Genomic DNA, 27,594 nt, shown 5'->3' with positions numbered 1-27,594 from the left:
TCCTTACAAGATACCATACTTGAAACTAGACTACTTGTTCTTTATGAGGTGTGCTTCATGTGGAAAGGTCTCTATACTTCTGCCCATGCTAGCAGTGGAGACAGTGGGTCTCCTATTAACTTTATGGCTCTGAATGCGATCAAGCTTGGCACAAATCCAATGATAAGTAAGGTACTTTAGAAATAAAAGGATCTTAGGTATCAATATGGGTCAGCTCCATGATACCCACCAAGGCATTTTAAATGATCATAAAGGTCATTTTACTCAAGAAAAATTAGGGAAAAGAGAATCAAGCCGGTATTAGATCTATCCATGGGGTTAAAAAACTTCTCTATAAAAAATGAGTGGTCAGTCAGGGGCGCCTGGGTGGCTCAGTTGGTTAAGCGTCCAACTTCGGCCCAGGTCATGATCTCACGGTTTGTGGGTTCAAGCCCCACAAACCGGGCTCTGTGCTGACAGCTTGCTCAGAGCCTGGAGCCTGCTTCAGATTCTGTGTTTCCTTCTCTCTCTGCCCCTCCCCCACTCTCTGTCTCTGTCTCTCAAAAATAAACAAAATGTTTAAAAAAATTTTTTTTTAAATGAGTGGTCAATGAATTGTATGGTATGTGAATCATATTTCACTAAGCTGTTACAAAAAAAAAAAAATAGGTACTGGTATAGAGTATCCAGGTACAAATTTCCAAAGAACTAATTAAGGAATGGGAGTAGAGAATGTTGTTTGGCTACTGTCCCTCCATGACCAGGTCTTCAAGAAAAGCAGGAGCTGGCCCACAGGCCTCTCTCTGAATTGGCGCTCAGATGCTCTCAGGATCAGATGCTCAGCTGCTTGCTGACCTTCGCAAGGGCATCACTGACAACATCAAGATCATGCTGCAGTTCATTCATGGCACTGGTTATGCTCTTGGTGTCTTTCAGGATCTGAATACTCCGTGTATATGGATTATACTTCACTCCAAACGGACGCTTAATTGTTTTGGTAAATTCTCTATTGAAGAAAACAAGTAAGAGGCAATCAATTTCTAGGAGGCAGAATGATGAAAACGGAATGAGCAACAGCAAACCTATTTCACACACTAGACAAAAGACACAGCCAATTTGACCTATTTCCCTACACTGCCTTTGCAGAGATCCCCTGGAATCCTACACAGGTAGGAAACCTAAAATTGTCATAGACACATCCACCCCTGCATTTCTAGGGAAAGATCCTGTGGATGACTGTATTAATGATGTATTCCTTTATATATCTCTTGGCTACGCTAAGGAGACCAACTACAGTAGCTTTATCAGTAGACAACGGGAGCCCTTGACCACCTAGTAACAGACTCCTCAGCTGTGATTTACATCACTACAGCTATACACACACAAACACACATACATGGAAACAGGCCAGAAACAGGCCAGGAGGCCTGCCTCCTGCACATGGACATTCTTTCTGTTTAGAACGTCATCCTCTAGCCGTTCTCAAATGACCTAACTTCTACCCTTTCTTCACACAGTAAAGTTCTGCCTTCTTTATCAGGCCAACATTTGAACCGCTCATTTGGCACCCCCAAGAACAATTGTGTTCAGGACCCCTAGGAACACACCTGAAGACAGCTGTATAGGAGTAAGGGCTGAAATGCAGCTTGCAGTCCAACTGGTCTACCCAGAAGGGACCCATTTTTCTAGTCTGCACAAAGGGCTCATATGTGTTAGAGGAAGCCCTGCTAGTATTGTTATTTGGTTCTGTGCATGGCCTAACTCCTCGAGTAACAGAAAATCCCTGGAAGACAAGGAGCATGTCTTAAACCCCCATATATCCCACAACGATCTCACAATGTGACCTCATGACACCTTCCAACAAGTGTTTTGTTAATTCTGCTTCTATAGCCCTACAGTCTTGGCCAAGGCCCTTATTTTCACCTGAAGTATTACAAAAATCTCCTAAGTAGTTTCTCTGCCTCCAATGTCCTCCTTTCTTAACAATACACTTAGCTGATCAATAGTTAAATAACACATAGCTTGATTGCATCACACTCTTATATGTTTCCATCTCCTTACCTTTTTTATGCTGTTCCTTAGCCTAAAACTTAACATACCTAAATCCTATTTATCCTCCAAGTGCTTTTTCAGATGTCATTAAGCTTTCCCTATTCCTCCATCTGGAACAAATTGCTCCTGAATAAAATGGAGAACAAAGTTTCATCTGTATCGCTGTAAGGCTTCCTATGTTGTTACGTAGCAATTTGTATATAGTTTATTTTTCCTATTAGATTATAAACTCTGACGAGAAGAAACCAATTTCTCAATGTATCTGATTCATATATGCAGTCACCAAACATCACCATAAACAACATACTCTAAATATTTGTTGTGAAAGGGAGATATATCACAGGCAGAAAGTACCTAGTAGGCTTCTAATTATCCAGCTGCTTACTTCTGTGATTTGTTACCCTTATTGGACCTATATTTTTCTTTAATATTTTTATTTATTTATTTATTTATTTATTTATTATTATTTTAGAGAGAGAGGTCGCACGAGTGGGGGAGGGGGCAGAGGAAGAGAGAGAGAAAATCCCAAGCAGACTCCATGCTCAACACAGAGCCTGACATGGGGCTTGATCCCATGACCCTGGGATGATGACCTGAGCCAAAGTCAAGAGTCAGATACTCAGCTGACTGAGTCACCCAGGCGCCCCTGGACTTATCTTTTGCAGAGGAAAGTTAGGCATGAGGAAGATATACTTTACCTCATCTTCTCTTTTGCATCTTCAAAGCTTTCAGATACAAAGTAGACATCCTGAAAAGTTGTGATGCGACACTCCTGTTTGCAGGTAATCTTGGGATCAAAGGGCTTTACTTTGGCATGTCCAGAAAGTGAATGCTAGAAGATAGTCAGTGAATCAAAGAATATTGTCTAATTTTATGGATCACATCCTAAACACAACCACCACAATCAGCACACCTCTGAATGTACTAATGCAATGGCCCCAACCTACAATTCCAAACTTATTTCCTACAGCATTATTTAACCCACAATATACTTCAGCAAAACAAACTGCTGTTCCCCATAAGTGCCCCAAGATCATCCCATAGCATTGTTCTAACACACTTTCCATGTAAGAGCCCCCCAGTGATCTTTATTTATATATTCCTGCATTAGAACACCTACTTTCCATCCTGTACTAGTTATTCCTATACATGACTGTACCCACCATCAGGTCGTAGGCTCCTTAAGAGCAAGACAGTACCATGGACAGTGTTTCATACACACCCATTACTTAACAAACATACTTAGTTCATTCCTTTATTGGATAAATAATCAATCTCAAAGAATTCTCTAGAATTTAGGAGAAGTTATTGCTAGCACACTAAAAATGATGAGAGAACAGCAAGACTTTGCAAGCAAAAGCTCTAAAGTACTTTTTATTTAAAAGATATATCTATAGTGTGTCAACTATACTCAAAAAAGAGAAATTAAGTAATTAAAGTCCACATATAAGTAAAAAAACAATTTAAAATATCGCTATAAACTTGGGAAATAGAGAAAATTGTCTCTTAAGTAATGTTTATTGCCACCCCAAGTATTTTCCATAGTAGACACTTGTTCAAATCCAAAAACTCTTTCTGGTCGTATCAGTCATATTAAGTGAACATGACTATATGCAGAGGTTTACAGCTCTTACTTTAAGTTCACTGATCGAAGAAAGTAATCCAGCACCAAAGACTCGCAACTGCCCATCTTGTTTACAGAGACCAAACTCCACAGTGAAAAAGTAGCACTGCAAAAGGATATTGATATTACTTTCACATCCTGAATTAGCTCAATTTAAAACAAACTGCAACCCTTAGAGATTGACCCAAAGTGTCCTGGAATTAAGTTCAAGACCCCCAGACCAGTTCACAAGTATTTCTACAATCTGGGCTTTTTCTAAGGTAGCCCCTCTCAAACTGCTGTTCCCAGGACTCTTATACACTCTTAAAAATTACTCAGGACCTGAAAGATCTTTTGTTCATGTGGGTTAGAGTTCACTATATTTATGGCAGTAAAAGTTAAAACTGAAAACATTTACATGTTTACTGATTAAATTTAAAATGTAATAAACCATGTTATGGTAACATAACAATTTAATGCAAAGTGACTTATATTGTACAAAACAAAAAAGAGTCAGGAAAAAGGCATTGTTTTACATTGCTCTAAATCTTTTTTAACATCTGGCTAGATATTATTTAATGTCTGGCTGGAAAACAAGATGGATTCTCACATCTGCTACTGCATTTAACCTGTTGCAATATGTTGTTTTGGTTCAAGTATACAAAGAGAATTCAGCCTGACACAGAAAAGTAGTTGGAAGAAGGCTAAATATTTTAATAGCCTTTTCAGATAATTGTGGGTATTCTTCTTTGACACATCAGAACTCAACAAGTGGCAATTTCTTAGAGTTCAGCTGTAGTGTGGAGTCTGAAACTATATCAATGAACTCTAGCCTTTCTTATATTGAAAGCCACTTTGCACTGTGAGTGGGTCTTTCACTTAAGGACCCTGTGCAAGGGTTGCAGGGACTCTAGTGGGTCCCCGACCCACAACTAGAGAAGCACTGTTCTGATCGTCTAGCCTATTTCGTACTATCTCCCCGACCCTAACACACTCTGCTCCAGCTTCTCGTCATTTCCCCAGACACACCAAGCACCTCCTGTCTTCCCTTGTGTGCACTCATCCAGAGATGCTCTTCCTCCCTTTCTTGGCAGGTGAAAACATGACTCATCTTCCCTGGGCTAGTCCAGATGTTCCTCTTCCATGAAACCTCCCCCAAGCAGTTCTCTGTCCTCCCAGACCACTCTGCCTGAACTTCGCTGTACAGTTCATCCCATCCTAACACAACAGCTTCCTCAAGTAGCGTATAAATTCCTTGAAGGCAGGAACCAGGCCTTCCTCATCTTTGTATTTGCAGCACGACATCTTGTACCTAGTGCTCAAAGAATATTTTTAGCATCATCTTTAGAGGGCCTATCATTTTTACCAAAGAAATATTCACAAACTATTGTTATTGAACTCTAGTGTTTCTCTACCATCTTTTAAGGCCCATGTCTCCTTTTGATGAACCTTAAAAATCTTACATCCTCCTTTAATGTTATTGAAATCATTTAAATTACCAATTTTGATGCCTTTGATTTCCTTTTGTTGTCTGATTGCTGATGCTAGAACTTCCAACTTTACGTTAAACAACAGAGGTGAGAGTGGACATCCCTGTCCTGTTCCTGATCTCAGGGGGAAAGCTCTCAGTTTTTCCCCATTGAGGATGATATTAGCTGTGGGCTTTTCATAACTGGCTTTTATGATATTTAAGTATGTTCCTTCATTCCCAACTTTCTCAAGGGTTTTTATTAAGAAAGGATGCTGAATTTTGTCAAATGTTTTTTCTGCATCGATTAGCAGGATCATACGGTTCTTATCTTTTCTTTTATTAATGTGATGTATCACATTGATTGGTTTGCAAATGTTGAACCAGCCCTGCAGCCCAGGAATGAGTCCCACTTGATCATGGTATATAATTCTTTTATATGCTGTTGAATTCGATTTGCTAGTATCTTGTTGAGAATTTTCGCATCCATATTCATCAGGGATATTGGCCTGTAGTTCTCTTTTTTTGCTAGGTCTCTGTCTGGTTTGGGAATCAAAGTTATGCTGGCTTCATAGAAGGAGGCTGGAAGCTTTCTTTCCCTTTCTATTTTTTGGAACAGCTTGAGAAGGATAGGTATTATCTCTGCTTTAAATGTCTGGTAGAATTCCCCAGGGAAGCCATCTGGTCCTGGACTCTTATTTGTTGGGAGATTTTTGATAACTGATTCAATTTCTTCGCTGTTATGGGCCTGTTCAAGTTTTCTATTTCTTCCTGTTTGAGTTTTGGAAGCGGGTGAGTGCTTAGGAATTTGTCCATTTCTTCCAGGTTGTCCAGTTTGCTGGCATATAATTTTTCATAGTATTCCCTGATAATTGCTTATATTTCTGAGGGATTGGTTGTAATAATTCCATTTTCATTCATGATTTTAGCTATTTGGGTCATCTCCCTTTTCTTTTTGAGAAGCCTGGTAAGAGGATTGGCAAAGATGAAGTCAAGCTTTCACATTTTGCAGATGACATGATATACATGGAAAACCCAATAGACTCCACCAAAAGTCTGCTAGAACTGATACATGAATTCAGCAAAGTCACAGGATACAAAATTAATGTACAGGAATCAGTTGCATTCTTATACACTAATAATAAAACAACAGAAAGGCAAATAAAGAAACTGATCCCATTCACAACTGCACCAAGAATCACAAAATACCTAGGAATAAACCTAACCGAAGATGTAAAAGATCTGTATACTGAGAACTATAGAAAGCTTATGAAAGAAATTGAAGAAGATACAAAGAAATGGAAAAACATTTCTGTGCTCATGGATTGGAAGAATAAATATTGTTAAAATGTCAATACTACCCAAAGCAATCTATGCATTCAATGCAATCCCAATCAAAATTGCACCAGCATTCTTCTTGAAGGTAGAACAAGCAATCCTAAAATTTGCATGGAACCACAAAAGACCCCAATAGCCAAAGTAATATTGAAGAAGAAGACCAAAGCAGGAGGCATCACAATCCCAGACTTTAGCCTCTACTACAAAGCTGTAATCATCAAGACAGCATGGTATTGACCCAAAAACAAACACCTAGACCAATGGAATAGAATAGAGACTCCGGAATTGGACCCACAAAAGTATGGCTAACTAATCTTTGACAAAGCAGGAAAGAATATCCAATGGAAAAAAGACAGTCTCTTTAACAAATGGTGCTGGGAGAACTGGACAGAAACATGCAAAAGAATGAAACTGGACCACTTTCTTACACCGTTCACAAAATTGAACTCAAAATGGATGAAGGACCTGAATATGAGACAGGAAACCATCAAAACCCTAGAGGAGAAAGGAGGAAAAAATCTCTCTGACCTCAGCCGCAGCAATTTCTTACTTGACACACCTCAACAGGCAAGGGAATTAAAAGCAAAAATGGGGGCGCCTGGGTGGCTCAGTTGGTTAAGCGGCCGACTTCGGCTCAGGTCATGATCTCACGGTCCGTGAGTTCGAGCCCCGCGTCGGGCTCTGTGCTGACAGCTCAGAGCCTGGAGCCTGTTTCAGATTCTGTGTCTCCCTCTCTCTCTGCCCCTCCCCTGTTCATGCTCTGTCTCTCTCTGTCTCAAAAATAAATAAACGTTAAAAAAACAATTAAAAAAAAAAGCAAAAATGAACTATTGGGACCTCATGAAGATAAAAAGCTTCTGCACTACAAAGGAAACAATCAAAAAAACTAAAAGGCAACCAACGGAATGGGAAAAGATATTTGCAAATGACATATCAGACAAAGGGCTGGTATCCAAAATCTATAAAGAACTCACCAAACTCCACACCCAAAAAAACAAATAATCCCGTGAAGAAATGGGCAGAAGACATGAATAGACACTTCTCCAAAGAAGACATCCAGACGGCCAACAGGCACATGAAAAGATGCTCAACGTCACTCCTCATCAGGGAAACACAAATCAAAACCACACTGAGATATCACCTCACACAGGTCAGAGTGGCTAAAATGAACAAATCAGGAGACAACAGATGCTGGAGAGGATGTGGAGAAACGGGAACCCTCTTGCACTGTTGGTGGGAATGCAAACTGGTGCAGCCACTCTGGAAAACAGGGTGGAGGTTCCTCAAAAAGTTAAAAATAGATCTACCCTATGACCCAGCAATAGCACTGCTCTAAGAATTTACCCAAGGGATACAGGAGTGCTGATGCATAGGGGCACTTGTACCCCAATGTTTATAGCAGCACTTTCAACAATAGCCAAATTATGGAAAGAGCCTAAATGTCCATCAACTGATGAATGGATAAAGAAATTGTGGTTTATATACACAATGGAATACTACGTGGCAACGAGAAAGAATGAAATATGGCCTTTTGTAGCAACGTGGATGGAACTGGAGAGTGTTATGCTAAGTGAAATAAGTCATACAGAGAAAGACAGATATCATATGTTTTTACTCTTATGTGGATCCTGAGAAACTTAACAGAAGATCATGGGGGGAGGGGAGAGAAAAAAAAAAAGGTTAGAGAGGGAGGGAGCCAAATCATAAGAGACTCTTAAAAACTGAGAATAAACTGAGGGTTTATGGGGGGGTGGGAGGGAGGGGAAAGTGGGTGATGGGCATTGAGGAGGGTACCTGTTGGGATGAGCACTGGGTGTTGTATGGAAACCAATTTGACAATAAATCTCATATTAAAAATAAATAAATAAATAAATAAATAAATAAGAAATCATTTAAATTAAATTAAATATGAACAAAGACAAATCTAACAGCCATCTTGAATCTGTACTTTTAAACTGACACTCACATCCCACCCCAGATAAGAATTACTGATCTACACAGCTATTTTCAGATTTATACCGTTGCCAGTTTTTGAACAGCCTCCTCTGAAGCTCCAAGAGAAGCCAGGCCAATTTCTTGGGAGAATTGAGCAAAACTAGGTTCAGCCAACAGGGGGACATGACCTAAGAGTTCATGGCAGGTATCTCTGAAAAAGAGGTACAGGTTTGTCACACTGTGATGCTTACGTCACACATAAATCCAAAATCAACAATTCAATCAAGCCAGAATCTGATCTTCCTTCTATTCAGGTGGTATTACTTGGAAATAGATCACAAAGGACACTAACAATTTAGTAGAGAAACTATTTTGGTTCAAACCTAGGCCACTCAGAAACATACACACATAGGATACCCATAGACGTGTGTCCCCCACACCCCCACCAAATCAAGTCTCTGCTCAAATTTCACCTTCTCAGTGAGTCCTTGTCTGATCACCCTTTTCAAAACAGAAACACTCCACACATAACACTTTTTTCCTCCTGCTCTGCTTTACTTTTCTCCATAGCACTTTTCACCATCAAATATAATATGTTATTTATTTATTATCCTTATCCCCCATTGGAATATCAATTCTATGAAGGCAGAAATTTCTGCCTGATTTTTTTCAATGCTACACTCCCTGTGCTTAGAATAGCACCTGGCACCTAACAGGTTGTCAGTTACTAATGGTAATGCTAATGGCTAACATATGCAGAGCATGGAGCATGTATCATGTGCCAGGCATTATTCTCAATGCTTCACATGCGTTCATTCATTTAATCTTCACACAAAACTCATGACGTGAGTACCACTATGACAAATACTATTTGATGAATGAAGGCTGAAGTAGAAGTACTCACGGCTCTGGGGTATAGAGAGGGTCTGAACTGTGTCTCACATACTGTGTGCAGTGAAAAACTCGAAAGGCTAAACCTGATAAGAAATCTCTTGGTGATAAGTAACCAGCCACAGGACGGATGGAAAAACCTGTGCGCTCTGCAAAGCAAAGGAGAAAATGAAGAAAATCTTCACCCAAACAGACCAGTTACCGCCACGCTTTAATACTGCCAGTGGTACCAAGTAACACTTTGAGGGAGAACATGGAAACTAAAATGTGTCATGTGTGCACTAAGGGGAAGTGATAATTATTAAGCACTTACTGTGGTCAGGCAATGAGTTAGACCTTATACATCATACCGCCTTTCATGTTTGCAATTTGAATTAAAGTTTATTCTCCTCATTGTGATGACTATAAAACTGAGGCTCAGAGACTTAGTAAGTATCCAAGGTCACACAGTAGATAATAAAGGTAGAAAGGGAGCCCAGGTCTCCTTATATTACACCTTATTGTCTCCCTAAAGGGTTTAGAATATCTCTTAGACAATCTTACTTCCTTTTGCAAAAAAAACAAAACAAAAAAAAAAAAAACTAAGAAGATCTATTAATTGAAATCAGAACGATTTTTTAATCTATGCCATTTTTAGCCAGTATTACCTCTTGCAAAGTAGTTTCTATACTTTCTCTAAACTGGATGGTGCTCGTTTATTCCCCAACAGCTATAACTGCGTATGCCCTCTATAAAAAGAGACCAGCCAGTGGGCCACAGTGGCTCAGGGGAACTCTATAAGCTCTACTCTTTCCATTCATTTCAAACCCTCACCCTCTGATCTTCCAGTTCCACCCCGTTGCTTTGTACTTGGATTCTCCCACTCTGATGGGTAGATTTCATGGTCCAATAGAACTCTCCATGATAATGGAAATGTTCTATATCTAGGCTGCCCAATAGGGTAGCCACTAACCACATATGGCTATTAAGCACTTGAAATGTGGCTAGGGTGGATAGAAAACTAACATTTTGATTTACATTAATTTGAATTATTTAAGCAACCACATGTGTCTAGGGACTACCATATTTGACAGTGCAGAGAACTCCTTCCAACTGATGTTTTGTTTGAAGTATCATTTAAGTTTGGTTTCCCTCTTTGGCAGTTTCTCTTGAAACACCTGTAGCAACATGTTCTGCAGACAATTCAAGCTCCAGACCCCAAGTGAATAGCTTTCAGTTTTGTACCCATAACAAAATATTTCCTCCAAATCTCAAGCAAATTTAATGTGATAACTTCCATAGCATATACTTGTCCATCTTTGTAAGACCCACGAGGTCATGTGCGTTGGTTCTCTGTCATCCTTCATCACTATTTTTTTAATCTGGTTTTTATAGGAACCATGTACACGAAATCTTCTCTTGTAAAACTATCATGCCTTTTCCTGTTTAGTTCTTAGTTTTGCGCATAGTGGTTGACTAATAAGAATTATGGAGCTAAGTAAATTCATAGACTTTTATGACAATCTATGTAAGAAATTCAGTGATAGGAATTTCAGACCATGGTGGAAATAAACTAAACTGTTTGAGTGAAAAGCATAACTTCTATTTGTTCCGTGAGATCAAAGGGGATATATATTTTTCTTACATACTGTAAACCCCGGAAATTACTGATCATGTTACATCCTAAACTAGCTAGAAAAAATAAGGAAACCTGAACCAAACAAGCATGAAGAACTAAAAGGAAAAAAATTAACCTACTCTGTTAATGCCTCTACTTGCACATCTTCCTTGGGAAACTGATAGAGTCTTAGTGTGGAAAGGAGCTTCAGAGATCATTTACACCAATCTTCCCCTAAGGAGCTTGAATCTCCTTTACCATATCCCAGACAAGTGGGTATAGGGCTTTTGTATGAAAACCTCTGGGGAGGCAGAAATAATCATCTCATGAGCCTGTTCCATTTCTAAATGGCTCTTTTAACACAAGGTCTTCTCCATTTTGAGCCAAAAGCTTGCAGTTTCAATCCAATTGTCATTTACTTTAGGGCCACATAGTAATTCCTCTCTTACATAAGATGATCATCTGGTACCTAAATAAAGCTATAATGTCCTCTAAATCTCCAGGCTAAATATCCTAAGAGTCCTCCAAATTTTATTTATATACTATGTTTTCCAATCCCCTTATAATTCTGCTCACTTTCATCTACACTGGCTCCAGGTTATGATTGTCCCTCTTCAAATGGGGTGCCCCAGGGGCTCCTGGGTGGCTCAGTCGGTTAAGCGTCCGACTTCAGCTCAGGTCACGATCTCGCGGTCCGCGAGTTCGAGCCCCGCATCGGGCTCTGGGCTGATGCCTCAGAGCCTGGAGCTTGCTTCCAATTCTGTGTCTCCCTCTCTCTCTGCCCCTCCCCCCGTTCATGCTGTGTCTCTCTCTGTCTCAAAAATAAATAAACGTTAAAAAAAAAAATTTTTAAAAAACAAATGGGGTGCCCCATACTGGATCCAATACTCCAGGACAGAGTAAGAAAAATCTGACCTCCAATGTACTTGACTTTCTTCTTCTTTAATAATTTTTTACGTTTATTTATTTATTTATTTTAAGACAGAGAAAGAGAATGTAAGTGGGGGGAGTGACAGAGAGAGAGAGGGAGAGAGAGAATCCCATGCAGGCTCTGCACTGTTGGTGCACTGTTGGTGCAGAGCCTAATGCGGGGCTTGAACCCACAAACCATGAGACCATGACCTGAGCTGAAGTTGGACATTTAACTGACTAAGCCACCCAGGAGCCCCTTGACTTTATTCTTTTATTAAAAATTCTGTCATGGATGGGGCTCCTGGGTGGTTCAGTTGGCTAAATGTCCGACTTCGGCTCAGGTCATGATCTCGCGGTCTGTGAGTTCAAGCCCCGTGTCAGGCTCTGTGCTGACAGCTCAGAGCCTGGAGCCTGCTTCAGATTCTGTGTCTCCCTCTCTCTCTGCGCCTCTCCTGCTCACACTCTCTGTCTCTCTCTCTCTCTCGAAAATAAATAAACATTAAAAAAATTTTTCTTAATTCTGTTATGATCACAACAGAGTTCAACATTCCCCTTACATAAAAGTAATTCACTTATTACCTTTTAAAAAGTTTGAGACATCTTCCAATTGTGGGATATTATCTTCCCGGTATCCACAATATTTAGAAAGCAAAGGTAAGTTTTTGAGATACTCTCTGCAGGCATGGGTTGGGTAAAGTTTGTTCAGCTCTCGGAACACGGTTCCCCAGGTCTTAATCTCCTCTTCAGTGAATTCAACCTTGGGAATGGGGTCTCCACTAATGAGACACAGATGTTATTTTGAATTAGCATTCAATAAATAGTAGCACTCACTTTCTATTTACTAAATGAGTATAACTTATTCTATTCATTTATTTGATATGCGTTATTTATAATATACTTACTGTTTATAGTTCATAGCCAAGTCTGCAAAATACTTTCGTCTTTTACGGTAGACATTGTCTTTGAAGCCCTGATAATTAAAGAAAAGTTTTTAAATATCCATCCTAAAAAACACTTGACAAATGATCTTTAGGAAACATTTCACTTTTACTCAAGCTATGAAATTAAAGGGCTACAGGGGCGCCTGGGTGGCTCAGTCGGTTGAGCGTCCGACTTCGGCTCAGGTCATGATCTCACAGTCCGTGAGTTCGAGCCCCGCATCGGGCTCTGTGCTGACAGCTCAGAGCCTGGAGCCTGTTTCAGATTCTGTGTCTCTCTCTCTCTCTCTCTGACCCTCCCCCGTTCATGCTCTCTCTCTGTCTCAAAAATAAATAAATGTTAAAAAAAATTTTTAAATAATAAAAATAAAATAAAATAAAAAAAAGAAATTAAAGGGCTACAGAATTATTTTGAGTAAGCATTGTTTAGAAATTGATGATCATTTTTATTTTAAAGTCGATGTTACATGAAAGCTTTATGCGATAGTTGCTACCAGGACAAAAGATTCTATAGATACAAAGACACAAAAATACTATAGTGGCTACAAAAATAAAATAGTTTGAGGAATAAGAAAAGCAGCATCCTAGTTAAATACACGACTCTTTACCAAAGGTGAGATTCTTTTTTTCTTAATCGTTTGACTATATCTTCAGTTATAGTTTCCTGTAATAGTAATTACTAACAAAATAGTAGTTAATAATACACAAAATCATGACAACTTAATCTAGCCTTAGATTTTATCGCAAAATGCAAACATAATCATATTTGCAAAGGCAAACAATGATAATAAAAAGATAAAATAGTAACATTAGAATCTATACCTAGGAAAAAATTTTTTAAAAAATAGATAAAATAAGACATCAAAATGCAAAACCCAGGAGAAAGCAGCCAATAATGCAAAATAGGAAACAAGGGGAGAATGAAAGGGGAGAATGAGTCTCCTTCTCTTTAACACAGATTAACAAACCCCTACTATGCACCTGGCCTTGTGCTAAAATCCAGAGAAACAAATATGAATGAAGCACAATCTGAGTCTTCAAGGAGTTTATATCCACCAATTATTATGAAACAATATGATAACTGCCTTATTAGAGATATGCACAAAATGCCACTGGGACTCAAAAGAGAAACTTTGAAAGAGAGAGAAAGTCCCAACCCAGACAGAGTATGTGAAAGAGTATGGGGGACGGGGGTAGGTCAGGAAAGGTTTCCCAACAACGACTCCTAAGCTAAGTCTCAAAAGAGGAAAGGAGATAGCTGGATGGAAAAGGCCAGAAAGGACAGCAGCAGTGACAGTGCAGAGCTGAAAAACAGCATTCTGGGCCTAGGGAAACAGGAGCAACCCAGTGTTGCTGGAGTTTGGAGGAGGAGGTGGGGCATGGAGTGGACTGGTTTGAGGTCTGCTAGTAAAGGTCTGAAACAGCCTGGATTCCATCTTTGGGTAATGGGAAGCCACTGGTGATTTCTATAAATCAATCAATCAATCAATCAATCAGTGAGTCAGTGAGTAACAGCTTTATTGATATAATTCACACACCGTAAAATCTTAAAGTGTACAGAGTAGTGATTTTTAGTACATTCACAGTGTTGTGCAGCTACCTCTACTATGATTTCAGAAAATGTTTATTCCCAAAAGAAACACCATACTCATTCACAAACTCTCCCCATTTCCCTTCACCTCCAGACCCTGGCAGCCACTAATCTACTTTCTGTTTCTATGAATTTGCGTATTCTGGGCATTTCATATAAAAGGAATCATATAACATATGGTCTTTTGTGACCGGCTTCTTTTACTATCAGTTTTCAAGGTTCATTCATATTGTAGCATATATCAGTATTTCATGCTTTTTTATGGCCAATAATATTATATTTTAGGGACATATCAAACTTTACTTATCTATTCACTAGTGGATGGACCACTTTTTGCCGCTATGAACATTTGTGTACAAGTTTTTGCGTGGACATATGTTTTCAATTTTCTTAGATGTGTACCTAGGTATCAGTGGTGATCTTTAGTCAGAAAAGGGATAATGGTCATCCTGAGGTTTTATTTTTTTTAATGTTTTTTTAACGTTTATTTATTTTTGAGACAGAGAGAGACAGAGCATGAACAGGGGAGGGGCAGAGAGGGAGGGAGACACAGAATCAGAAGCAGGCTCCAGGCTCTGAGCCGTCAGCCCAGAGCCCGACGCAGGGCTCGAACTCACGGACCGCGAGATCGTGACCTGAGTTGAAGTCGGATGCTTAACCAACTGAGCCACCCAGGTGCCCCGTTTGTTTGTTTGTTTGTTTATTTATTTATTTATTTATTTATTTATTTATTATTATTATTATTTTTTTTTCATCCTGAGGTTTTAGATTGCTCTAGTGACTATGAGGAGTATGGGTTTAAGGTGGCAAGCTGGAAGCTGGGAGATGTGCTAAAGGTGTGGTATAAATAAGGAACAAATTTAAGCAATATTTAGAATATCAAAATCAGCAGCACTTGGTACTAGATCAGTAAAACTGACTTAGTCACCTCTCCGTAAACATGACCCAGATTTTCTTGCCTCTGACCCTTTGCTCATGTTGCAGTGAATTATCTTTCCTCTCCATCTCTTTGCTGCCAAAATCCTTTAAAGCCAAGTTAAGAGGTTGACCTCTGACCTCTTCAACCAGACGTGTTTGTCCTCCTGTGTACATCTCAAAGCAATTTATCTGTGCCACTTAGCACTTTTCACAATTTGATCTTGTGTTTATTCATATATGTGTGCTTTATCTTTCCAACTGAGCAAGTACAGCAATGTATTAATCCCAGTTAATAAGTTGTCTAATAAGATATTATAGAAAAAAAAATAGGCAGATCAGCTGAGGACTGGCTAAGGCAATACACAGTCAATGTATACAGCTAGTAAGTGGCAGATCAAAACCTTGGTGTTGACTCCAGAATTGCGATCTTTTTTCTCCACCTTCCAGGACCAAAGAGCTCCATAAACAACCCTGATGCTTTGGGCTTACTAATTCTCCAACTCATGCCTATACTGTCTCCCAGGTAATTTTCCAAAGAAACAATTTCGTAGTTCATAAACCACCGAATAAATCAATCATGCTGGACAGTCTTTCTCGCTCCTATCTTTACATGCCTTTCCAACAATCCATGCCCCACTTTAGTAAAAACTGCTGCAGGGGCGCCTGGGTGGGACAGTCAGCTGAGCGACCGACTTCAGCTCAGGTCATGATCTCACAGTTTGTGAGTTCGAGCCCTGCATCAGGCTCTGTGTTGACAGCTCAGAGCCTGAAGCCTGCTTCTAATTCTGTGTCTCCTTCTCTCTCTGTCCCTTTCCCCCTCATGCTCTGTCTCTTTCTCTCAAATATAAATAAAACATTAAAAATAATAATAATAATAAATAAATAAATAAATAAATAAATAAAAAACTGCTTCAAATTCTGCCTTCATTTTAGAATAACTTTTGGAATAGCTCTTAGTAATAGGAATGCCAGGCATGCGACAGGTGTTTTGGAGCCACTGAGGTTGGATGCTCTTCAGGCCTTTAGTTTGGATTCCACCAACAAGGAAGACTACCGGAACTTCCCAAAATCCAGAGTAAAACAAGATCCTATTTAGTCTAGAATAACCACAATCTCCAAAAAAGAAAATAATTTCCCTTAATTTTTTAGTTTGCTTTAAAATATTCTCTTGAAAAGATTTATTAAGATACTTACAGGATGGTCTGCATCCAGTTCAGATCCATACATCAGAACTCTGTTGGCACAATGATCCAGGTCAGAAATCTTTTTTGGAAACCAAGGAACAGTTTCCATACCTGCAAAATACAAAACCACTGAATGTGGAATAGATGATCTTAAATAAGGCAAGAAGGAAGAAGAAATTAAGAAAGTCATGGATACATTTGGAGGAGATTTTTAATTTTAGCTTGTACTTTGAGGCAAAATTTATACAAGTATATTGCTCTATCTCTTAATAAGTAAAGTTTATCCAAAATTTTTGAGCTTAAAACTTTTTTTGATTTCCTTGAGTTCCTAGGTGTTGGAGAAATGCTGTACTTTAGAAATAGACCTAAAGTACAAAAAAAAAAAAAAAAAAAAAAAAACAACAAAAACCCAGCTATCCTTAAAAAAGCAGAGTAAGGATGTACAACTTTGCAGACCAAAGGTACAAATTTAATAAGAATGAACGTTTATTTTTGTTGATGCAAAGGATCTTAGAGACCATTTGTGTCTTTGCCACTCTGATCTCTCACCCTCCCTGAGACATACAGGCCCTCTGAGAACTCTGGGGTTTTTGCATATGCTATTCTCCTCCCTGGAATACCTATACCCCACCCCCACTTCCTCCTCCACCCCATCCTTCTGTTTTCCTGAAAATATCCTTCTCTTCCTTCAAGACTCAGATCTAATGAACCTCCCCTGATCTTGTAGGTTGAGCTATTTCTCTGTCCTCTGGGCTCCTGTGACACTGTTTCTGATTCTTTAGAACATTATCTGTTCATATCTGTGTCTTACAGGAAAGAATGGGAAGGACTCTAGGGGAGGGACTATGTATATCTGTATCCCTGTTTCTTAGTAGAGACATCTGACACAACTTGGTGTTCCCTAAACACCAACTGAACCATTTAGCCCCTAAAAAATTCTTCATTTTATAGATGAGGCAAACAAAGCTCAGAGATGAGAAGTAATTTATCCAAGGTAATTCATCTCTATTGGAAGAGAGAGAACTAGAATTCAATCCTTCTTGTTCTAGCCATTTAATGCTCTTTGTAACATACCCAGAATTGATAGTCAGATTTAACCCTGAATACCACAGGGGCACCAGTCCTAGGCTCCTGCTCTGCCAGATGTTAATCCTTTGTTTGTTTGTGGTGGGCCTGGGACACCTAGGATAGCATCTGGAGCACAGGGACTTTGGGCATGGTGGGGACACTCAAGGGATTTGGGGAAGCAGCTATCTGCCACTTAGAAATGGAAGCATATTAGTATTTTAATAACTTACACAGCCATGCAAATGCATAACAGATAGGTATCAGTCCTGATTATACCCTAATGTCGTGCATAATCTAAAGGGACTATTTTATTTTTTTATTTTTATTTTTTTTTACAGATTAATATATTACTTTAGAAAATACATTTTAAATCAGTAATATTTTTTGTGACATTTCATTTGCTTATTTTCTTTTTTTTTTCATTTTGTTTACCTCCTTTTATTTTTTTTTCAATATATGAAATTTACTGTCAAATTGGTTTCCATACAACACCCAGGGCTTATCCCAAAAGGTGCCCTCCTTAATACCCATCACCCACCCTCCCCTCCCTCCCACCCCCCATCAACCCTCAGTTTGTTCTCAGTTTTTAAGAGTCTCTTATGCTTTGGCTCTCTTAAAGGGACTATTTTAAATTGAGTAACATATATATAATGTGGTTGGATTATCTTTTTGTCTTTTGTCCCAAGTAAACTATGAGGATTTTTTTCACAACAGAAGATCTTAGCCATCTGAAACCTTAGAAGGCTGTGTTGCTTTTCACTTGCTTTTGGTGGGAGTGGGGACAGGGAGGAGTATGTAAAGAGTGTATTCATACCATAATCATCAGCAACTGTCAACATTCTCCACAAATTTGAACACTTAATATCTGCCAGATGGTAGGCCCTGTGGGAGTCTCTAAGGGCTCGGGGATTGTAAATTGAAGGTTTGTGAAATCAAGAAATGTTTGATGATTTGGAAACTGAGAAAACTTAATCAATTTCTAACTATTCTGAATTCTTTCTTGCACCCAACGTTTCCTTTTCACGTTTCCTCACACTTGATAAAAATGTTGCTTTATAATTGTTCTGTAGTATTTTAAGCAATTACATTTGGGGTTTCCTTCACTACTAGACTGTAAGAAATTTGAGGAGACAGTGTTTTATTTTTATTTTCATGCCCCCAAGATAAATACAAGATTGGACACACATGATGTACTTAATCTTCTCAGGGGGATTTTCACTTTTCGAACTTACCGTCTTCTTTCACAGTAAAATTATCTGGTGGATTCACAGAGAGAACGTTAGTGTAGGACTTCAACAGATGAAAAATATCATTCAATTGTTCTCTGTTGATATCACAGTCAATAAAGATCTCAAATTCTGAGTTTCTTCTCTTTGATTTTCGGGACTCAATATGTAACAGGCTCACATGTTTCTCCTGTGTAAAGCAGAGAGTGAAGATACATATGACAGCCTCAAATGGTATTAGTCACTGAGCTCGTCACATTCATCACCACTAAAAATCAATTCCACACTTACCATAATATCAAAGGAGAAAGAGGCTGTTTTTGATGCAACAAGCAGAGTAATTCCCCCTAAATATTAGGTACTGTTCAAAAAAGTTTGAAAAATTAATCACCCACTAGAAAGTCCCTCGAATTGCCAGAAATGAATGGCCTTCAAACCAAAATATCAAACTTGGCACTGGTGGTTCAGTGGTAGAATTCTCAAACCTCCTAGATAAAAAGAACTTTTCAAAGATTCTCACAAATAAAAGCTAGTTTTTAAAAAGGGATACTAGGGGGCGCCTGGGTGGCTCAGTAGGTTGAGCGGCCGACTTTGGCTCAGCTCATGATGTCCCGGTCCATGAGTTTAGGCCCCGCATCGGGCTCTGTGCTGACAGCTCAGAGCCTGGAGCCTGTTTCAGATTCTGTGTCTCCCTCTCTCTTACCCTCCCCTGTTCATGCTCTGTCTCTCTCTGTCTCAAAAATAAATAAACGTTAAAAAAAATTTTTTTTCAAAAAGGGATATTAATGTTAGTCCTTTAGAAAGAAAAGTTTCCTTTGTGAATATGCATTTAATAAAATTAGCTGAACAGCTTGAACAGTATTTAATACCTCAAATCTCTTAAGCTACAAACTTAGTAACCAGCTGAAGCAGATTGCTTCTTCTGCTCTCTCCCCATGCCAGCCTGAGCTGGGTGCCATATGTGCAAGCCTGTGGGAGGAGGATATCTTCTCTTACCAATTTGGATAGCTGAGGACCAGCACCGGTGACATAATAATGAAACATAAGAACCAATTACCCAACAGTTTTTCCATCAAAAAAAAAAAAATTACAAGGTTGGAATAGCTAATCTCCAACACTAACCAGTTCAATTTGAATTAACTTGGTGAACACCTATGTAGCCAGGTAAGGGCTGTGAAGCATACAAAGAAAGGTAAGATATACAAGGAATTTATACTCTGGTTAGCTAACACATGAAAGACTAAGAGAAATAGAAATAATAAGTATTTGGGTGCAGAGATGTCCTGGGAAAAAGCATTATGGGCTGGAGAAAGTAGAAGTTTCCATGGAGCAGATAGGAACTGAAATGAGTCTTAAGAAATAGATAGAGTGGGAAGACAGAAAAGAAGAAGGGGGATTCAAAACAGGAGGAACTGCATATGTAAAGGTAGGGATGAAGTAAGAACTATTAGGAACATGAACTGACAAGAAAAAAAGAGTGAGTATCAGGGATATTGGAAAATTGGAATGGGCAAGGTTTATCCTGGAATATAGACTTTATCATGGAATCAATGGAAGAAAGCCAGTTACAAAATATACTGGAGTTGATCAGAGGTACAGGAGAGTTTCTGACATTGGCTGTAGCAACATTTTTCTAGATATGTCTCCTGAGGCAAGGGAAATAAAAGCAAAAATAAACTTTTGGAACTACATCAAAATAAAAGGTTTCTGCACAGTGAAGGAAACAATCAACAAAACTAACAGGCAACCTACTGAATGGGAGGAAATATTTGCAAATGATACATCTGATAAAGGGTTAGTGTCCAAAATGTATAATAAAGAGCTGATACAACTCAACAACCAAAAAACAAATAATCCAATTGAAAAATGGGTAGAAGACATGAACAGATATTTCTCCAAAGAAGACATCCAGATGGCCAACACACACATTAAAAGATGCTCAACATCACTCATCACCAGGGAAATGCAAATTGAAACCACAATGAGAGGCTCCTGGGTGGCTCAGTTGGTTGAGCGACCAACATCAACTCAGGTCATGACCTCACAGTTTGTGAGTTCAAGCCCCGCATGGGGCTCTGTGCTGACAGCTCAGAGCCTGGAGCCTGCTTTGGTTTCTGTGTCTCCCTCTCTCTCTTGTGCTCTGTCTCTGTGTCTCATAAATAAACGTAAAAAATAATAAATAAAGTTTGTAAAAGAAAAAACAACCCAACAACCACAATGAGATATCACCTCACACCTATCAGAATGGCTAAAATAAAAACACAATAAATAACAAGTGTTGTCGACGATGTGGAGGAAAAAGAACCCTCTTGCACTACTGGTGGGAATGCAAACTGGTGCAGCCACTTGCCACCGGTATGAGGTTCCTCAAAGAGTTAAAAACAGAACTACCCTATAATCCAGTAATGACACTACTGGGTATTGACACAAAAAGATACAAAAACAATAATTAGAAGGGATACATGCACCCCTATGTTTATAGGGGCATTAGTTATAATAGCTAAATTATGGAGGAGCCCAAGTATCCATCAATAAAAAAATGGATAAAGAAGATGTTGTGTGTGTATGTATACACACACACACACACATAAATATATGTATACATATACATATATGTGTGTATATATATACATATACAATGGAATTTTATTCTGCCATAAAAAAGAATGAAATCATGTCATTTGCAATGACGTGGATGGAGCTACAGAGTATAATGCTAAGTGAAATAAGTCAGTCAGAGAAAGACAAATACAATATGACTTCACTCATATGTGGAATTTAAGAAACAAAACAAATGAGCAAAGGAAAAGAAAAGAGAGAGAAACAAACCAAGAAACAGATTCTTAACTACAGAGAACAAACTGACAGGTACCAGAGGGGAGCTGGGTCGGGGGGAAGTGGGTGGGGGGATGGGTGAAACAGGTGATGGGGATTAAGGAGTGCACTTGGCATATTGAGCACTGGTTTATGTATGGAAGCTTTCAATCACTATATTGTATACCTGATACTAATGTAACACTGTATGTTTTTTTTTTTAATATGAAATGTATTGTCAAATTGGTTTCCATACAACACCCAGTGCTCATCACAACAGGTACCCTCCTCAATGCCCATCACCCACTTTCCCTTCCCTCCCACCCCCCATAAACCCTCAGTTTATTCTCAGTTTTTAAGAGTCTCTTATGATTTGGTTCCCTCCCTCTCTAACCTTTTTTTTATTCCCCATGGTCCTCTGTTACGTTTCTCAGGATCCACATAAGAGTAAAAACATATGGTATCTATCTTTCTCTGTATGACTTATGTCACTTAGCATAACACTCTCCAGTTCCATCCACGTTGCTACAAAAGGCCATATTTCATTCTTTCTCATTGCCAAGTAGTATTCCATTGTGTATATAAACCACAATTTCTTTATCCGTTCATCAGTTGATGGACATTTAGGCTCTTTCCATAATTTGGCTGTTGTTGAGAGTGCTGCTATAAACATTGGGGTACACGTGCCCCTATGCATCAGTACTCCTGTATCCCTTGGGTAAATTCTTAGCAGTGCTATTGCTGGGTCATAGGGTAGATCTATTTTTAACTTTTTGAGGAACCTCCACCCTGTTTTCCAGAGCAGCTGCACCAGTTTGCATTCCCACCAACAGTGCAAGAGGGTTCCCGTTTCTCCACATCCTCTCCAGCATCTGTTGTCTCCTGATTTGTTCAGTTTAGCCACTCTGACTGGCGTGAGGTGGTATCTGAGTATAACACTGTATGTTAACTACACTGGAATTAAAACTTTTTTAGAAAGAAGTAAAGGATGGTTTAATCTATTTCTTATTAATTTTTATAATAAGAATGCACTCATAAATATTTTTTTTTAAGTAGGCTCCACTCCCAGTGTGGAGCCCAACATGAGGTTTGAACCCACAACTCTGAGATCAAGACCTGAGCTGAGATCAAGAGTCAGATGCTCAACTGACTGAGCCACCCGGGCACCCCGATAAATATTTTCTGAGTGATGACATGAATAAATATAAAGCTAAATTATGTTTTTTGAGACAAAGAAGCAATAAGTCAATTCTTCCTGAATTACTCTATAAATTGAACACTATCAAAATCAAAATTTTGATGGAATTTGGTGAGGAAATATAACTAAATAATTTAAAATTATTATTTTCCATCTGTAAGAAAAATTTAGTCAGGAAGATCCAGGAAATTTTATATAAAGTAGAAGTAATAAGTGAGACATTCCCTGTCATGTATTTCAATTATAGAAACAGAGGCACGGAGAAGTTAAGCAGTTTGCCCAAAGACACACAGCTAATAAGTGTCAGAACTGGAATTCAAATTTTCCATGCTTTTAAACACTAAATTGTAATCCTGTTTTCCAAAAAGGAAGTCAAAATAATGGATAATATGGCCTTCTTTGAGCAGGACTTATATAATTTTAATATTGAAAACATTAAAAACTGGCATAGCCAAAAACTGGGACATGACTGCACTGGGAAGATTCAGGGGAAGGAAAGTTGAGGGCGCCACTGGAAAGGGAGCTGTGTCAAAAAAACTAAGTCTTTATTTCCATTGCAAGAAATCAGTAGGTAATATCTACGAGTGAAAAAAAATCAAGAAATAGCAGAATGAGCCTATTGTTTATGAATATGGAAGTAGGGGTGCCTGGCCGCTCTGTCAGTAAAGCATGCGACTCTTTATCTCCGGGTTGTAAGTTTGAGCCCCATCTTGGGTATAGAGATTGCCTAAAAATAAAATCTTTCAAAAAACAAGAAACAGAACAAGCAAAAAAAACCCATAGAAGTAAGCACTAGAAAAGACAGTTAAAAGAGCTTCAAATAGTTGCCTCCTGCAGGCTGAAGATGAGTAGAATGAGCGCACCCTAGAAAGATGCCACAGTTAGAAGAACAAAGGAAATGGATACGTGGGTAGTGCTGACTGAAAGAAAAAGTGTATCATACAGTTACAATTACGTAAATTACCAGGACACGCAGGTAAAAACTCCACATATTGTAAAGTGCACATGATAATAATTAAGTGTACAGATCAAACATATCAGAGCAGTTGTGTATCAGGAGGGAGAAACGGAGATCGAATGGAACAATGAAATAAAACAGGAGGAGGGTGGGGCACCTGGGTGGCTCAGTCGGTTGAATGTCTGACTTCCGCCCAGGTCATGATCCCACACTTTGTGGGTTCGAGTCCCGCGGCAGGCTCTGTGCTGACAGGCTCAGAGCCTGGAGCCTGCTTTGGATTCTGTGTCTGCCTCTCTCTCTGCCCCTTCCCTGCTCTCTCTAGCTCCTGTGTCTGCCTCTCTCTCTGCCCCTCCCCCCCTCTCTCTAGCTCCCAAAAATAAATAAACGTTAAAAAAAAATTTTTTTTTGAAATAGGAGGAGGCTAGCGCTATATGCTAACTAATTTGGATGTAAATTTTAAAAAATTAAAAAAAAACAGGAGGAGGCTGTATAAGTCGATGATGATCGTTTACAGGTGATCTAAGATATATGATTAAGTCAACCCTCCGCCCTAAGGTTAACAAAATAAATTAAACTTCTCTTAAAAATGAAAAGACATGAAGCAGAAGACTACTATTTTCTTTATAAGCTTTATGGTGTGGGTTCACTTTTTAAACCATGCACACACATTCTTTGATTAAAAATAAAATAAAAAAGACAGTGGATAGAAGAAGAAATAAAGGTATGTTATTTAAAAACTCAAAGGTAATCAATAAAGAAGTTAAAATAATCATGTAATTATCAAATTTAGGGAGAAGGAAGAGGAAGAAGTGATGGTTATCAGTATCATTCACAAGAGAGAATAAATGAATATCATGTAAAGTTGATAACTCCAAGAGAGGGATCAAAACAATATTTAGATATCATAAATTCGGCGTCAAAGGAATTAAACACCAGAAATAGTTGAAAGTGGTTGCCTCTAGGGAATGGGACTAGAATATGGTTGGTGTATTGAGTAGGAAAACATGCTTTTCATTGCAAACTCTTCTAGACTACTGGTCTCTATGTAAAATGTTTAATTCTTTGAAGTATTATTTTCACATGGCTATAAAATAGCATGTCATATGATATAAACTTGATTTTTAAAAGAGCTAACATCTGCTCTTTACATATGTTAACTCTGTTATTTCTCAAGATGACCCTATAAGGGAGGCAGGGTTCTCACTTTATAGATGCAAAGACTGAAGCACAGAGAGACCAATTGATTTTTCCATGGTCACCCAGCCAATAAGTGACAGAGCAAGGATTTGAACTCAGGTGGTCTGCCTCCAGAGCATAAGAGTTTAATGCCAGTGAAGTTCTATTAGCATAATTTACCCTGCTCCCTCCCCTTGGACAAGTACTTTGTTTATAATTTTAGTTCTTATAAATAAGTCTTTGTGTCCCTAAGCCCATAAACCAGGTTAGGTCCCCCAGTTCAATGCTATCATAGTACTATCTGGTATTTCTTTCAGGTCACTTTATACACATGTAACTATTTATTTACTATCATTATTTGTTTATTTTCTGTCTTTCTCCCTAGATTATATACACTGTGAGGGGAGGTACTGTGTCTACTCTGTTCAGGTCTACATCCTTAGAGTCTAGCAGGGCACTTGGCACACAGTAAGTACTCAGTAAATATTCATGTTCTGCCTGACTGACCCCTATTTCCTTAGGATGGGTTTATCGAAGTGAAATTACTGGATCAAAATATGTGAACTTTTTTTTTTTTTTTTGAGAGAGAGAGAGGGAGGGAGAGAATACATGCAAGTGAGGAAGGGGCAGAAGGAGACAGAGAATCCCAAGCAGGCTCCATATCCAGTGCCGAGCCCAACCCCACGGGGCTTGATCTCAAGACCGTGAGATCATGACCTGAGCCCAAATCAAGAGTCGGACAGTTAGTTACCCAGGTGCCTCAAAATACAAGAACATTTTAAGGCACTACCGATTGTTCTGCCTATTGTTTCCCTAAGCATTATACTAAGTTACCCTCATACCAAAGGTGTAAAGTCCCAAATGCATTAAAGCTTTGACAGTAGGGAACAGTATAACTGTAGAATCTTTGCTATTTTGCTATCTTAAAAATATCATTAAATATATTATGAATATGTCATTAAATATTAAATTTTAATATTTTATTTAATTAAAATAAAATTAAAATTTGCTCCTCTGAAATCCGTGAAGTGACTCTTTCCTCCCGGCTCCTTTATTAGTTATTTGTATCTTCTCTTCCATAAATGAGAATTGAGCAGTATTTTAGAAATTTAAGTGTGCTTAAGAAGAATTTACAATAATTTGCACTTTAAATGTAATTCTGGAGACTCCTTTTAGAAGGATTTTATGCAAAAGTATAAAAATATGGAGAGCGCTTACCTGGAAGATTTTCAGTGCTTTTATTAGTCCACCAACTTCATTCTTCAAGGAAAAAATGAGAGTTGCCCTTCCTCTTTCTAGGGAATGGTCTTTATTTTCCTTATTGTCTTCAATCATGATGAGTTTGGTGTACTTCTCTAAAAACAAAGTATGAAAATAGAGAGGTGTAAAAAAGAAGTTGTGCAAGAGAGGCTGTATTTGACAATATTTGAAACCAAAGACAATACTTGATAACATTAACCAAGTTTTAGTTTCCTCACCTGTGAAACATGGATTTGTAGATATGCTTTGCAAGACTGTAATGAGACCAACATAAGATAAGACATTGCCTAACAGTGCCTGGAATATAATAGGCATACAATGCATGTTAGTAGTTTCCTTTTCTTTTTTTCTAACTCAATCCTTTCAGGGCATGATTCATGCCTACTGGCTTCTTACAGTCTTCCTACTGTGCCTGAACTGGCCATTCTTTCTCTGTTAAAGCCTACCTCCTCTCCCGCAACAATTTCAGCACTTTATTTATCTATACTGGGTCTTAAATTCAAGTTTTATTCACACACGTCTTGTCTTTTTTTTTTTTTTTAATTTTCTTTATTTTACATCCAAATTAGCATATAGTGCAACAATGATTTCAGGAGTAGATTCCTTAGTGCCCCTTACCCGTTTAGCCCATCCCCCTCCCCCAACCCCTCCAGTAACCCTGTTTGTTCTCCATATTTAACAGTCTCTTATGTTTCATCCCCCTCCCTGTTTTTATATTATTTTTGCTTCCCTTCTCTTGTGTTCATCTGTTTTGTCTCTTAAAGTCCTCATATGGCTGAAGTCATATGATTTTTGTCTTTCTCTAATTTCACTTAGCATAATACCCTCTAGTTCCATCCATGTAGTTGCAAATGGCAAGATTTCATTCTTCTTGATTGCCGAGTAATACTCCATTGTATATATATACCACAACTTCTTTATCCATCCATCGATGGACATTTGGGCTCTTTCCATACTTTGGCTATTGTTGATAGTGCTGCTATAAACATGGGGGTACATGTGTCCCTTCGAAACAGCACACCTGTATCCCATGGATAAATACCTAGTAGTGCAATTGCTGGGTCATAGGGTAGTTCTATTTTTAGTTTTTTGAGGAACCTCCATACTGTTTTCCAGAGTGGCTGCACCAGCTTGCATTCCCATCGTCTTGTCTTTTAATAGGGCAGCAAGCCCCTTAGAACAAGGACAAGGCCTTCTATTTTTTTCCATAAATTCAAGAGCCTGGGCAGCTCTGGACACACGGGGGCTACAAGAATAACAGCTAGCCAAGAGAATTCTGGTTCCACATTAAGTATCTTCTTTCTTCTCCGACTTGGAATCCCCCAGGCTGTGGGCCCTGAAAGGCCATTTAGCCTATTAGCCTACAAGAGCTATGTGATTATAAATCCAATTCTGTGTATGTGTGTTGGGGGAGGTAAAGATATTGTGGGCATGAAAGTGGAGTATAATAACTTTCACCTGAAAAATAAGATCTGGATTAATAAATGG

The 27,594-nt window shown here is 38.7% G+C and overlaps 2 protein-coding genes across 2 annotated transcripts in view; one reads left to right on the top strand and one right to left on the bottom strand.

The window, feature by feature from the left end:
* The window catches only part of LOC125913211 (L-lactate dehydrogenase A chain), a 968,541-nt gene that overhangs the window by 720,553 nt on the left and 220,394 nt on the right, over positions 1 to 27,594 (top strand). The window lies entirely within an intron of this gene.
* Positions 594 to 26,201, bottom strand: TPH1 (tryptophan hydroxylase 1). The gene is made up of 10 exons (XM_049618498.1): positions 26,065 to 26,201; positions 18,707 to 18,890; positions 16,417 to 16,517; positions 12,678 to 12,745; positions 12,355 to 12,551; positions 9,280 to 9,415; positions 8,460 to 8,586; positions 3,666 to 3,761; positions 2,730 to 2,863; positions 594 to 985 (listed from the first exon to the last, which is right to left on the bottom strand). The coding sequence occupies exons 1-10, from the start codon at positions 26,179 to 26,181 to the stop codon at positions 811 to 813; spliced, it is 1,335 nt and encodes a 444-aa protein (XP_049474455.1). The 5' UTR covers positions 26,182 to 26,201; the 3' UTR covers positions 594 to 810.

Source organism: Panthera uncia, chromosome D1 (genome assembly GCF_023721935.1).
Source record: "Panthera uncia isolate 11264 chromosome D1, Puncia_PCG_1.0, whole genome shotgun sequence".
Classification (NCBI taxonomy): domain Eukaryota; kingdom Metazoa; phylum Chordata; class Mammalia; order Carnivora; family Felidae; genus Panthera; species Panthera uncia.
This window is presented reverse-complemented; position numbering and strand designations above follow the sequence as displayed.

Bases quoted from the DNA above. Each gene is read 5' to 3' on its own strand.
- TPH1 (XM_049618498.1), bottom strand. From the start codon at position 26,181: ATGATTGAAGACAATAAGGAAAATAAAGACCATTCCCTAGAAAGAGGA. The intron at 8,587-9,279 runs GTGAGTACTTCT...CCTCTTTTTCAG, and splicing joins CCTCTCTATACCCCAGAGCC to AGATACCTGCCATGAACTCT. The intron at 3,762-8,459 runs GTATAAATCTGA...ATCCTTTTGCAG, and splicing joins CTGTTCAAAAACTGGCAACG to TGCTACTTTTTCACTGTGGA.